At 42.6% G+C, this 14,242-nt stretch overlaps 1 protein-coding gene across 1 annotated transcript in view; it reads left to right on the plus strand.

The window, feature by feature from the left end:
* The first annotated feature begins 1,104 nt into the window (after window positions 1-1,104).
* Window positions 1,105-14,242, plus strand: part of tesk2 (testis associated actin remodelling kinase 2) — a 33,142-nt gene continuing 20,004 nt past the window's right edge. Inside the window, exons 1-4 of the mRNA XM_084546685.1 lie at window positions 1,105-1,495; window positions 6,158-6,611; window positions 7,212-7,331; window positions 13,971-14,092. Coding sequence (XP_084402811.1) covers window positions 6,489-6,611; window positions 7,212-7,331; window positions 13,971-14,092 — 365 coding nt within the window. The 5' untranslated portion in view covers window positions 1,105-1,495; window positions 6,158-6,488. The remainder of the gene's footprint in view (window positions 1,496-6,157; window positions 6,612-7,211; window positions 7,332-13,970; window positions 14,093-14,242) is intronic.

Consider the following 14,242-nt stretch of genomic DNA (forward strand, 5'->3'; position numbering starts at 1 on the left):
ACACAATAACCTGATGACTGTAAAAAAAAATAGTCTCGTGAATCAATGTCATTTGAGCACTGACGATGACTAAAAATACACAAGTGAAATTGGCTGGGCCTCACCCAGTTATGCTGATATTTGACATGCCATGCTCAACACTCAGATCCTCTTTGTTTTCTTGATAGCACACTCACACATGGAAGGAGTGGCGGAGATATGTTTTCAGGCTATACCCCGATTCAAAACACCTATTCAAACTTGGCCGTGCTGTAAATAAACAGTGACCTTTCCCCACAAAGTTATCACAAAACCAAACTGAGGTGTGACATGTTCAATCAAACCTGTAACAGGTGTTTTAGCAGAATCTGCAGCACTGCCTACTTTTGTCCACTAGATGGTACTGTATTTCCACACGAGTGCAAACAAACTGGGTTTATTGAAAAATGTCTCATTGCATTTAAATAATTCCCAAAGAGAACAATTTGTTAAAGTCACCCCAGTAAAATAAGTAAATAAATAAAAAGGAACAAACTTTCAGACTGTTAACTGTCAAAGAGCTTAATTATGACACAATTAAAAAAAACACAATAGATTTATACTCTGGTGACTCACTGTAGCATGTAAAAATAGACTATTTTGCAGAACAAAAATTATGCTTTCTGAACTAATAAAAGATATAGCCGGATGTCGAAAGCTATGACTAATTGTCTGATTATTGAAAATTGCCTTCAGTGTTTGCTTCAGTTTTTTATTTATTTGGTTTAGATGCTGTTTTCATATATTTTTAGACTGCACACGTAAAATAAAATAATAATAAAATAAAATAATAAACTTTTGCTGGCCAGTATGGATAATATCTCTATTAATGTTTATATTTTTTTTAGTACGGCTAAACGTCTTTAATTTTAATTTAATTTTAATTCACAGCAAAGTAATGATTAAAATGTTGTTTTAAATGTGAACTTTATTTTGTTAAATTTCACAAAAAAAAAAACAGTTGGCCATAACGGCTGACACGCGCACTCGCACAAATGCGCATGCTCATTGGTGGATTAACATGTCAATCAAACGTGGGCGGGGCCAGTGGGGGAGTTACTTGGATGCGAGGGGAGAGACGACGGAGCTGTCAAACGGCAACAATCGTCTGAAATATTACCCCGGGCGGTGCAAAAAAATATATAAAAAACAGCGCACTTTGCTCTTTTGTGAAAACAGGAGCGACAGGAGCGGAGTATGAGTGCGGTATGAGGATTCGGCTTCTGGGAATTCGGACTTTTTTTAGTCGTCGCGACGTGAAACTTCTTGTTTTGTGTACGGTCCCAGGCTAATGTCTGTTAGCTCTCCCAGCTCGGCTCAAGTTTGTTGACAAACTAGCCCGTCCGAGCTAGCCCTCGCTGTCGGCTTTGCTGCCTCGGCGCTGGCTCGTCCCCTTTTTTTCAAGAAATGCTACGCGTTAGCGGCATGGAACTAACCGCGGACTGCTATTGTAAACACCTCCGCGGAACACTCACAGGTGAGCCCGTTAAACTTTCATCTGGAGGAAATGCTAGCACTGTTGCTTCTTCTGTGGTTTGTTTACATTCTCTCCGCAGCGTCCAGAGCTCATTCTCAACAAATGAGGCATGCGGATCCAGCTGTTGTGTTTTTTTTTTTTTTATCTATCTCTAATTTATGTGACTTGTTATATCGGGCTCTTTTGGCACCGTGCTTTACTATCTGTGGCATGCAGGTAATGGCGTGTTTCTTCTACGGTGCTGCCCCACGGACTTTTTCATTACTCTCTAAACCATCGAAGAATGACAGGTATGCGCCGGCTCACATATCGTGGCAGGTCGCCACACAGTAGATTGAGATTAGATCAGAGGCTGATACTCATTTTGTGTTGAACGTGACCTTGTTTTGAACCTTGACAATGCTCCTTTAGTGATCTGGGCTCCAAAGCTTACAAAAGAAAAGCATACCACATTACTAAACTGCTAAAAAATAGTTTATCTTGTTCATTGCCATTACTTGTCACTACAGATAAGCGGTGAGCTTTTAATATATGATTAAAAATACTGAGAAAGGGTTTGTGTTGTGTTCCTTCCTTGATGATTCACGATGTCCAGAACATGCACACATGAGTAAATGATTGCCTCTTGGACGACATTCACATACGCCCATCTAATACCTCCAGCTCTTCAGAGAGCACTCAAACCCTTGCTCCAGCCTGTCATTATAACATCACTTAGGTTTTGATTCATTGCTGACGTTTTCTATTAGTCTGTAATCCACAGGGGCGCAGCTGGATAGTGTTCAGGTCCCCGAACTACGTTTAAAACATCTGGCCTGAGGGCTTCTTTGGGGATGCCCCATCTGTTTTGGAGGAGTAGCAGCAGCAGCAGGCCACATTTTACAGACCAAAAAAAATTCCACCCTTTTCCATGCGTAGACCCTTTAGTGTGGTGTTTTAAGTGCATGTTCCTTGGATGTGTAGGCAACAGGGTATAGTTTGGAAACAAATATAGTAATGCACGCTGGTGGCAAACGTTGTAGAGGGTTATCAGACTGCTGAAAATAACAGGTCTGTGTTGTACGCTCACATTTTTGTTTTAAAGTTGCGCCAGTCTGCTGTGGTTGTCAGGGTTGTTTCGACGCTTTGTACATATAATGGATGATTCTGCATCATGTGTGTTTTTATGGTCACGTATGTTCTGTCCAGAAACAACAGACTGAAAAACAGCTTCTACTGTTCAAGCTGTTAAATCCCTCACACCTTCATCCTCTCTTTCATACTGTCGTGCAACAGCCCCCCCATACCTATTCAAGAATCATTAATTATTATTATTATTATTTCTCATTCTGTTATTTTTGCATTACTGTTTTACAACGCTGCTATCAATGTCACTTTAATTCACCACCACTGTTAACTAATTACATTCATCTGTGCGCTACTGTGTGCTTTTACCTGTATGTATTGTAGATTATCTTGTGTGTTGCTGCTATAGCTTTTATTTAATTGCTGCCGACCCAGGGAGCTGCTAAACTGTATTTAATTGTTTTTTTTACGAGACAATGGCTTTAAAAACTTCTTTTTCTTATTCTTTTTCAAGTTCACATCACAAGTAGGTGTGGAAATTCACTGTCGTTGTCAGCATCTTCCTTTACGCTTGAAAAAAAACATGGTTTTTAACCACTTAAAGTATCTTAGGCCACTGATCTGGTTTTGGTCGGTCAGTAAGCGTCCCTATTTGTTTTTTTATGCTGCCTCCTGCACACTTGGCACTAGTCAGACCCCTGCTGGGAACTTTTCAGGCAACTTTGCATCTTAAATTTGCGGCTGAGCCCGTCCACCGGTGAGGGAAATCGCGAAAACGGAGTGAAGAAAGCGAGCAAACGCGTCTGATGTCCAGAAGGAACGTTCCAGTGACAAATATTTTACACAGCAACATGAAAGCCTAGCGTAAAGAAACTGAAGACCCAGATTATCAACGTGATTCTGGGGAAGCCTGCTCTGTTTGTAGTAGATCCATTGTCCTGGCTGTTCTGGTTTCCTTTCTACGATGACGAATACAAACTTCTGCCACCTCCTGGTATGGCGGAGTTATTTCCTCTCAAACACATACAAAATCTGCTGTTTTGGGCTACTTTGTTGTTGCTGACTGGAGTTTTTGTGATGTGCTCAAGTGCAGCTTTTTTCACACAGACTCAGGCGGCAGAGGGCTACCACATGTTTGGTGTTGGTCTGATGTGTTGGCCTTCAGGCTTTTTTAGTATCATTTGCATGAGCGAGGTGTTAGTAAGTATGGGAAGTTTGTGTTCAGCTTGCTTTGAGCACCGAGGTCAGTATCAATGCAGAAGTTGTTCTCTCATGCTGGCTGGCTGTTATGAATCAAGGGTGAATTTATATCTTACTTGCTGACCTGTTGTCGCCTACTCCGATACTACACTGGTGAAATGTGTGTCTCTGCTCTTGCTCTTGCTCCTGAATGGAAACCCTGCCAAAACTCGACAGAAAAAACCTCAGGCCTGGCACTTGTGGCTTTGTTTTTTTTTTGTTTTTTTGGCACGGGTGCTTTTATTTTGGCCGTGCCGTTTGAACGAGGCAGAAAATGAGGTGTCATTGAGGGGGAAAAAAAAGGAAAGCGAAGGATGAGAAGCCTTTTAAGGATGTGGCTCAGACAGAATGATCTCATAAAGTCGTCCAGTAGGTTGTGGCAGTAGCTCTCTCCGCGTCTAGTGTCACTGCTGTTTTTAGGATGTGATATTACGAGACCTCGTCAAAGGCTCAGGAGTCTGAAAGACCTATTTCATGCATTAATTTTAAATGTGCACCTGCCTTAACCTTCGCCGCTGCTCCTCCCAGTTCACAGGGAACGTTTCGGCTGAGCAATTTACATTCTGCCCTGTGCATACACACACACACACACATTGTACATTTATGATAACAACTGGCAAATACGACTGCACTGAATCACCACTGCTTTGTGTGTGGACAGAAAGTAAGAGAGCACACACACTGAAGAATATAGGGTCGTGTGGACTTTTACTACGATATGCTCTGCTTTCCCTGGAAACAAGCACCTGGATGAATACTTTAACCCTGAGCTGTAATTAGTGTTTGTTTGAATTCTGCTATTACATCTGGGAAGCAGCTGCAATTGAATTTCCACGGTAGTTCAACTCTGTTTGCGCAGCTCAAGTGGAAATGCTTGTCACAGTTTTATATAGCTCTAGGTGAGCCACAGTCCAAACCTCACAGATGTCAAATTTACATACCTTGATAACACCTTGAATGATTAATTAATTATCAAAACAGAATCTTCAGTTAATTTGCTTATCAGCTAATATAAACGATTGTTAACCACTGAATTATTCAAACTTCTTGTTCGTCATTAATCGACAGACGTCACGTTGCGGAAATGTTTGGCCTTATTGCCCCCAACAAATCTTCCTTCAGTGTTGTTTATTATTTAATACGTAATGCACTCATACATGTTCAGAAGTGGTTCTTCTGTTTAACTCATCGGGAAATGAGTAAAAAGGCAAACTCGGTAATCTAAGTTGACGGTTAAAAATACACCGTCAACATCACAGAGCGACCTGTAATTAGGGATCAGTAGTGACGGTTGCCTAGTTACCCCAAGCGACCAGACTTGACCACTGTAAATCCTTTTTGTGTTTGTTTGCGTTGTTGCCTTTCGTCATCAACCGCTGTTTTCCGTGTTTGTAGATTCTTCTGTTTGCAAGTGGGTGGTTTCAAATGGATTTACTCAGCTGGGAAAAAAAAAACAATATTTATGGAGTTGTGAAATATTGACAAAAGTGTTCTAGTGTATTTGTGTAGAAGTCCTAGTAATCTCCTGGTATATGTAGTTTTACGCTATAAACTTATGTCACGATGTAGTTTTCTGAGGGTTAATAGATGAGTCATTGTTTCGGTTGTGCTTACTACATGCTTTTCAGCTGGACACGAGGATTTTAAGAGCTTTTTAAGAGCTCTGCGTGAGGTCGTTATTCGGCACTCGGCTCTGCGCTTAATCAAAGGCCGGCTTTATCGATCGTTCGACGGCCCAAGACTTATCTGAGGAGTAATTAGAAAAACAAACAAACTGCAGTTAATGCGTTCGTTTTCCCCAAATCTCTTCAAAAAGAAACTAAACTGATGTTTTGATTTACTTATGATTTACTCAAGACTTTGGCAGAAGGACTGTTTTGGAAGAAACATTTATAGCCACACTTGACATGTTTTATCAGCCCGAAGAAATCTCCTTCTGATTTCAAGTATTTTCTTTTTTTAAAGATATGAAAGCCACATTGTTTACAAGTATAAAAAGACCTTTTTTTTTTGCCACAGACTTCCTTTCCTGTTCCCCCTTTTGTACCCTGCTGACTTTGTTTTGGATGGCAGAAAGGTTCAGGACCTGAGCTATTCCTTGGCTAATCTCCCATAATTGGACAATCGGCCCCTATTACGGCCATTACATCTGAGCCTGTTGAGCAATAGTGGCTTGTCTCATCAATCCCAGCCTACAGTAGCTATTAAATACCTTTTCGAGAAAGAATAACACGGCACTATATTCCCATGTGTAGGTCCGTGTGGAAGAACAATGGCGCCCGCTTTGACTTAACCCATCATCATCATGTAAACTCAACAAAAGCCCCGGTAACTAATTCTCTGTTTGCTTTTTTCCAGGTCTCCATGAACTCACCATACCACTGTCAATCATGTGAAGACCTTCTCATCTTGACGGACTCCCCACTTACACGCAGTCAGGACCTGGATTAGTGGGAAGCCTCTTGAATGCAGCCAGGGTTCGTTACCGGGGACGCCCTAAACAAACAACGTTTAAAAACTGAAGTCTTATGCGTTTGACGTACTTTCTCCCGCAACACAAACGGAGTAGATACTGTGCTGCCGCGAAACCCTCGGCGCCGTTAAAACAATCTAGTCCTCTTGTCATGTGGGTACGTTACAGAAAAAGGCCCATATTACCCTCACTGGTATCACCGCTTCTCACATCACCATGGACCGGAATAAACGCAACTCCATCGCTGGGTTCCCCACGCGACCTGAACGCCTCAGCGAGGACAAAGATGGTGGCGGAGGGGTAGGAGTCGGCGAGACTGGGATGGGCCCGACTTCGCAGGTCAGTCACGTATACACATAAGTACACAGTCTTACACCGAGCCATAACATTATGACCACCTTCCTAATATTGTGTAGGTCTCCCTTGTGCCTCCAAAACAGTTGTAACTCATCAGAGAATGGACATGGTCCTTCTGAGGGTGTCCTGTTCTGTGGATCGTTCAAGTATTAAAGTATTAAGTAGTATCCAAGTATTAATCAATTCATTTTTTTAAAATGTCAAACCAGTATAGGGCTCTGATCAGGATTAAGTTATGATTTGTGGTCCAGGATATATAATATATGTGTCTTTGGCTTTTCCATTCAAAATACAACGTTAATAAACAAATTATATTTTACTTATACCCAGTAAATGGCTGATTGTATGTACTCACATTCTGAGTAGGGCTTTAATCTGTTGGTAAGCACTGAGAAAATCATTTTATACTAGTCCAGATCAGTATTTTTTTATTCTTCCAGTCTAGTCCTTGTCTTATCTCGTGTGTCTCTAATCTCTTTACAGCCCCCACAATTATGTCGTAGACGTTGTGCTACAGCATGCGCATCAGATAAAAACTTCCATCTGGCCATATTTTCACCAGTCTTATCCTGTCTTCTCCAGGTGGGCAGGGTGTGGCCGTCGTCCTACAGAGCCCTCATCAGTGCCTTCTCCTGTCTCACACGCCTTGATGACTTCAGCTGCGAGTGGATTGGCTCTGGGTTCTTCTCTGATGTCTTCAAGGTGGGTGGAGATCAGATGTGGCTGCTGTTCTTTGCTGCGGTATTTTCTGATATGCTCTTCGTGCTTCGCTCCGTTATCCGTCAAGGGTGGTTTTTAATATGTAAGACAATGTCTCGGATGCTGAGTGGCCCTGTGGATTGATTTCTTTCCCCTCGTCCATGATGATTAGTAATGTTGATTAGTCCTGGATTGAAAGAATCGATCATCATTTAAAACATCCGATTTTCATATGACTACTCTCATGAGACTGTGCAACAGGATTAGTCACTATTTGAGAAAGATCCAAAACATGACAGAAGCTAAAAGGACCGCCAGGCCTGAGAGCTGATACGTGGCAGCATTTTGGGAGAAGAGCTGTATAAAAGCAAAACCACATGGCAGTATGTACTAACTAGAGATAAGATATTACAGAAGTGCCACAAATGTCAGAAACCAGTGGCAACATTCATCCTGTGAACCTTGCTTTCACATCAAAACAAAATCGTTTGGAAACTGAAATATCTCCACATGAATCAATATGGGATTTAATGGAATCAAATCAGGACCTTGTGATACTCAGTCGCTAGTGTTGGTGTCCTTTGGTGCAAAAGTTTAGAGTGTCACAGAAAGAAAAGGGAACTTGTCGTACAGTGATCGTCCATTTTATTTGATCATGTCATGTTGATCTGGTTACTGGGTCAAAGACTGATTGTGGGCTGTCTTCGCTTACTAGTATTGCTGAGACATTTTTAGGTCAAGTTAGACTGCCGTGCCTTCAAAGACATCATTTAAATGCAGGGTTGTTAACCCCCTCCACCTCCACCTCCACCTCCAGGCATGTGAATGGAAGTCACACAAGCATGTTCGGCGTTATTAAGTTGATCTTTTTGCTTAAAGCCTCATCAGGAGAAAAAATGTAGTTTTACTGATGTCTTTTTATCCATTTTATTATCAAGACAGTGGAAAACCTTGGCACAACTGAGTTTAGATAAGCCGTGTGGAAGGACTGATATTCTAGGAAAGGATAGAGCTGTACATCTGTGGAATCAATATTTTTGGCCGAACAGCATTTGCATTTGTTGTTTTGGTCTGACCTCCGTGAAAGAACAGACGGTTCTTCTCTGGGCATTCCCTGAGAGCGTTGGCACGTTACTTGCAAGTGCGCGTTCGTGCAAGACTTAAGTTCTTATTTTAAAAAGTGTTAACACGCTGAATCAAGTTGAGAAGTACGGAGGGAAGAGTTGTGACCTGTTATACACGTCTGATTAAGCATTAATAATCAGGCTTAATTTCAGTTCACATTATTCAAGTCATCTATTTTTATTACAGTTTAGAGAGCTTCTATGTCAAAGCTGGTGTTGTGCAACAGTACATATGTGTAGCAGGAGCTCTGTAATAGATTGCTAAAGTGGATTGACACCTGGTTTTCATTGTGTCTTGGGGGTGAGTGATTGATGACACTGTTGAGGGTGTGTGACAGCGACTGAGTGATGTGCGTGTGGTTTAAGGATCGCCCAAGCTGGTCTGAAAGATTGGTTTTGGAGGACATAATGACCTATTTAGATTTAGAATATGATTAGCTATATTACGCCTATACTGGCTCCTTTGTTTATTGCAACCCATTGTGATGGTCTGGACGTGTCAGCTGTCAGAAACAACCCATTGTGAGCTATGTAAATACAACTGGATCATATTCAACATACGGCGCTGCAAATGAGTAATGGAGCGGCACAAATAAACAGTAGCTAACAGTTTCAATTAATTCATTTTAAATAAATTTATAGCCGTTATTATAGACACAGAGAGAAACGTTGGTCACTACGGCCTCTATGCTGCAGTTAGAAATGCAGTGTTTTGTTGGTGCTGGAGCTGAAGAGAAGATGAGAAATCCTTTCCTAATATAACTAGTGTATGTAATGCCAAAACATTAGGTACAGTTCTGCGCTAAAACCTCCTTCATGACTGTTATAAGGCTCAGTTCATGTTGAAACTGTGTGAGAAAGGTGTTGATTCAGCTGGGCGATCGTTTCGGAGGATGTAGTTTGTGGTGCACACTAATTAGAAACATGTACAACACAATATTATTCAATAGTGCTACAAACCACTAGCCTGGTCGTTACCATCCTACGTTCATCCGACTTCGGTCTGGCACGGAGTCTGGCCCGATTGCACTTCCGCGGTTCGCGTGTAACCGCGCCAATCAGCGAACAGTTGAGTGATGACGCGGAACTCGCACTGCCGAGTTGCTTGTTAGTCCAGCGGAGCTTGTAGTTCAACAGCATAGCAACAACGGCGACGGAGGAAGAGACGCCAGAAGCCATCCGCGAAGTTGTCTCAACTCTCGAGAGCATCACGGAATTAAAACCAGAACAAGAGGCTTGTCTTGTCAGTTTTACAAATGGCACGGACGTCGTAGCTCTCCTTCCAACTGGCTTTGGGAAAAGTTTGATTTATTTAACTGGAAGCGGAAGTGGTAAGCGTAAGAGCCTGAACTCCGGCGCACAATATACGTCATTACCAAACGTTGCTGATTGGTTAAGGGAACTCCAATGATTTTAAACCTCAAAATAAGCATCTGCCCATTACGGAGACAGATTCCTATTACATTGGGCCAGACTAACGTTGCCAGACCGAAATCAAATTTCGGGCGGAAACGTAGGATGGTAACGACCTGGCTAACAAACCACAGCCTCCAAAATGCAAATGCTCTCTCTGTTATTTTAAACAAGCGGTGAATACCAAAATACCTTTCATGAAGCCAAGATTTAATGCAGGACTGTTGTATTAGAATGCGTTTTTTTTTCTACTAGCGTACCTAATAAACTGGCAAGTGAGTGTATACACGCAATGAAAAGGGAAACAATTGATTATTTGGACATTTACCTCCTGTCTTGGTTTTCATTTGGGCTCAGACAGATTGTAAACGTCCACTCTCCAACTGTGATGCTAATACCCAGTCATTTAATGAAGGAGCCACCTCAGTCTCATGGGGAATTCCTGTCAATGCTGTTTTTCCCTTTGTGAGAAAAGAATGTGCAGGTAAAGAAAGAGAAGGGGGGGCCGGGTGACGATGTACAGAGAGATGGGGAACGAAAAAGTGGTAAAATTAATGGTCGTGGAAGAGGAGGAGGAGGAAGAGGAGGGAAAGCTTCTGATGGCGGAGTGGTGTGGTGGGAATTCTCTTGAAGGGGATGAAAAATAGGGGTTGAGAGGAGGTTTTATGTGTTTACTTCAGTACAAAGGGAAGCATGGACACAGGGCTGCGGAGGAGATGAAGGCGTTTTGGAGAAGAGGCTGATTTAGAGATCAGTTGGCGCTTGGGTTGAGGGGGGAGGAGGAGGAGGCGAAAATGGGGTAAGGCTTTGGAGTAGAAATACACTGCGGTTATGTTTTCCATCGGAGAGGAGAGCAACGCAAGAGAAGAGAGAGGTGAAAGGTGGGGGAGACACACACACCGGGATGAGATGGGAGATAAAGATACGACTACTACTGTAGGGGTCGATTGGGATTGGGCACGACGGGTTTGTTTGAGGCCGCACCGTTGAGGAGAAAGAGGGGGGATAAATGCAGATGGGGGGATGTGAAGAGTGAGGAATGGGGGGTCGGAGGAGGATAGGCGGATGTGGGGGAGGAGGCCTCCAGAGGAGTGGCCATCTGTTGTTGCTGCTGTCCTGCGGTGGAGACTGTCGGCTCTTATAGCCAGGCCCCCTCCTTTGAACTTGGAACAGAGAGATTTTTGTTTCTGAATGTGTGAGAGCGAGAGAGGAGTAGATGCAGACTCCACAAGCTATATATCGCGTTTCTATATGTGCTGTAGATAATTTTGTGCCTCATACAGATGTCTCCATATATGAAACTATAGTATAATTGTGCATATAATGTATATATAAAGGTGTATATTTCACCGACTTCCATATGTAATCCATATTGACTTTGTCCCAGCTGTCAGTTCCCCTTCCTTTGTTACAAAATGACATGAAACGGCCCTCTTTCCTAGTGAACATGACAGACAGTCTGTTTGGTATTGTACTCTAATGTTGATATAAGTTTTCAGGATTTTATCTCGCCTGAACTTGCTGTCTCTTCCGGTAGAGCTGTTTTTGTCGGTGCTATTTTTTATCATACGTGTTATCCACAAGCAAGCATCTCAGTAGCATCACTGAAACCTTTCATTTCGTTTCATTCAACGTCTGGTGTGGTTTAAAATGGTCACGGTGTTGATCGTCAGTAGCACAAATAAGAGCCTAGTTCTGTTTGGCTTTTAACACCGATTAGCCACAACGTTATCGACAGGAGAAGTAAATAACATTCACCGTCTCGTGACAAATTCAGTGTTCTGCTGGGAAACTTTCGGACCTGGCATTCGTGTGGCCACCCACCTAGACCAGACCAGACCAGGCACCCCCCGTCATCATATAGCAGTGACAGTCCTTGATGGAAGCAGGAACAACTTTAGGAACAACTCAAAAAAACATGAAGAACAGCACAAGGTGTTGACCTGGCCTCCAAATTCACTAGATCCCAAACTGATCAAGTATCTGTGGGATGATCCACAGAGGAGGACCCTCCCCTCAATCCGCAGGACTCAAAGGCCCCCCCACTAACAGCATTCTGTTGCTAGACACCACTAGCCTGGTCGTTACCATCCTACGTACTTCCACCCAAAATTTGATTTCTGGCACGTTAGTCTGGCCCAATGTAACAGGAATCTGTCTCCGTAATGGGCGGATGCTTATTTTGAGGTTTAAAATCATTGGAGTTCCCTTAACCAATCAGCAACGTTTGGTAATGACGTATATTGTGCGCCGGAGTTCAGGCTCTTACGCTCACCACTTCCGCTTCCAGTTAAATAAATCAAACTTTTCCCAAAGCCAGTTGGAAGGAGAGCTACGACGTCCTTGCCATTTATAAAATTGACAAGACAAGCCTCTTGTTCTGGTTTTAATTCCGTGATGCTCTCGAGAGTTGAGACAACTTCGCGGATGGCTTCTAGCGTCTCTTCCTCCGTCGCCATTGTTGCTATGCTGTTGAACTACAAGCTCCGCTGGACTACAAGCAACTCGGCAGTGCGAGTTCCGCGTCATCACTCAACTGTTCGCTGATTGGCGCGGTTACACGCGAACCGCGGAAGTGCGATTTGGCCAGACTCCGTGCGAGACCGAAATCTAATTTTGGGCGGAAACGTAGGATGGTGACGACCAGGCTAAGACACCACAGGACACTCTCAGAAGGACCATGTCCATTCTCAGATGAGTCACAACCGTTTTGGAGGGACACTTACATAATATTAGGAAGGTGGTCATAATCTTATGCCTCATCTCTGCACGTATGACATAGCTGAAAGACTTCCTGTAGCTAACTGGAGTTCATGATGATATGGCGTCTTTATTTCTGAAGATCAACTGAGCATTATAATCTGTGTGTCGTTCTAAATTTGTCCCTGCAGTCAGGAAATGAGTTAGCAGGTGTAGGTAGCTCGATGCTAAATGTGTCTGCAGCAGCTCGGTTATTCGTCGTGTTGCCTCCTGTGGTTTTCAGGTTGATATTTCCTATTTGCATGCGTGCATGAGCGTATTCAAGAGAACTCTTATTCTTGGTAATTACTGTAGCTCGCTGCGCTGTGGCCTCTCTGACAGCAGCGGTGTGGAGACCTATGGTCACTCTATTATTCTAACTACCGTGAGATTATCGAGGCAGTGAATAAGACATGCAGCGCGCACCTCCTGTCTTTGATGGTAACAAAAAAAAAAGTCATTTGTATTTGCCTCATTAGAGAGATTAAATGTGCTTAGTGCTGCTTTAGAGGGGTTTTCACCTTCTGAAAGGGACACAGATATATTTGGAATAGTGTCAGCCTAACTTTAATCCAAAATAAGACGTGTTAATTTTAAATTAACCCCTGAATACAAAGCTGCTTCGTGGTCAGAATAAAATGGTATCCAGTAGCATCATTACACAGAGACAGGAGGGTCAACAAATATAATAAAAGTGAGGTACAATGCATAAAAATGATATATATACGGTAATAAATGTATAATAATATGTAAATTAAACACGTCTGTTTGAACTTTGTGTGTATTGATACAGTTTCTTTGTACAGAGAACTGGAATTTGCTGTAACCAAGCAATGGTAACCAAGAAGTAGAATAAGAAGAAGTAATAAACAAGATTACTTATCGTATATTATGTGCGTATTGTTTTAAGCTTCACCAGGAAGCATTTCAGAGCTGTCATAATGTTCTGACCTGCAGCCAACTCTAATGGGATACATTGATTGATAGATGGATGGATGGGATGGTGATACTATAAATATCTACCAGAGAGATGGAAACTAAAATCCCAATGCACTCGGACGCAGAATTGATCGTGTGCTGAATTGACAGTCGATTTTCGCCGTGGCTGGTCAGCCGTCACTGACTGACCTCATTTCACTTCTCTTTTATGTGCTGCCGACATTTTTCTGCTTCCTCTGTTTTTCTTGCTGCACAAGTCAGAGAAGTTATAATAACAGAAGATGTTTGTTCCTTAATAACCCAAGAAAATGCTTACGCTTCGGAGTGAAGTTAATGTAGTCCAGAAGATATCGAGCTCGAGGAAGCGTTTGTTTGTTCTCCACTGTGTTTCCAACTTTAAACACACGTCCGTTGAACTGTTTTACAGGTGCGTCACCGAGCCTCGGACCAGGTCATGGCTCTGAAGATGAACAAGCTCAGCAGCAACAGAGCGAACATGTTGAGAGAGGTCCAACTAATGAACCGGCTCTGTCATCCAAACATACTCAGGTTGGTGACTCAAAAACGCACTTATACAGTCAGACTTATGTAATGTGTTCATTTAATCTAAATGTTTGCTGTTCAGGGAAATGTCACTGGAAACCACCTTGAAAACCAAATTACAAAACGAATCAAGCAGAATAACGTGATTATTCCCCC

The sequence above is a fragment of the Chelon labrosus genome (assembly GCF_963514085.1).
Source record: "Chelon labrosus genome assembly, chromosome: 6".
In the NCBI taxonomy this organism is placed as follows: domain Eukaryota; kingdom Metazoa; phylum Chordata; class Actinopteri; order Mugiliformes; family Mugilidae; genus Chelon; species Chelon labrosus.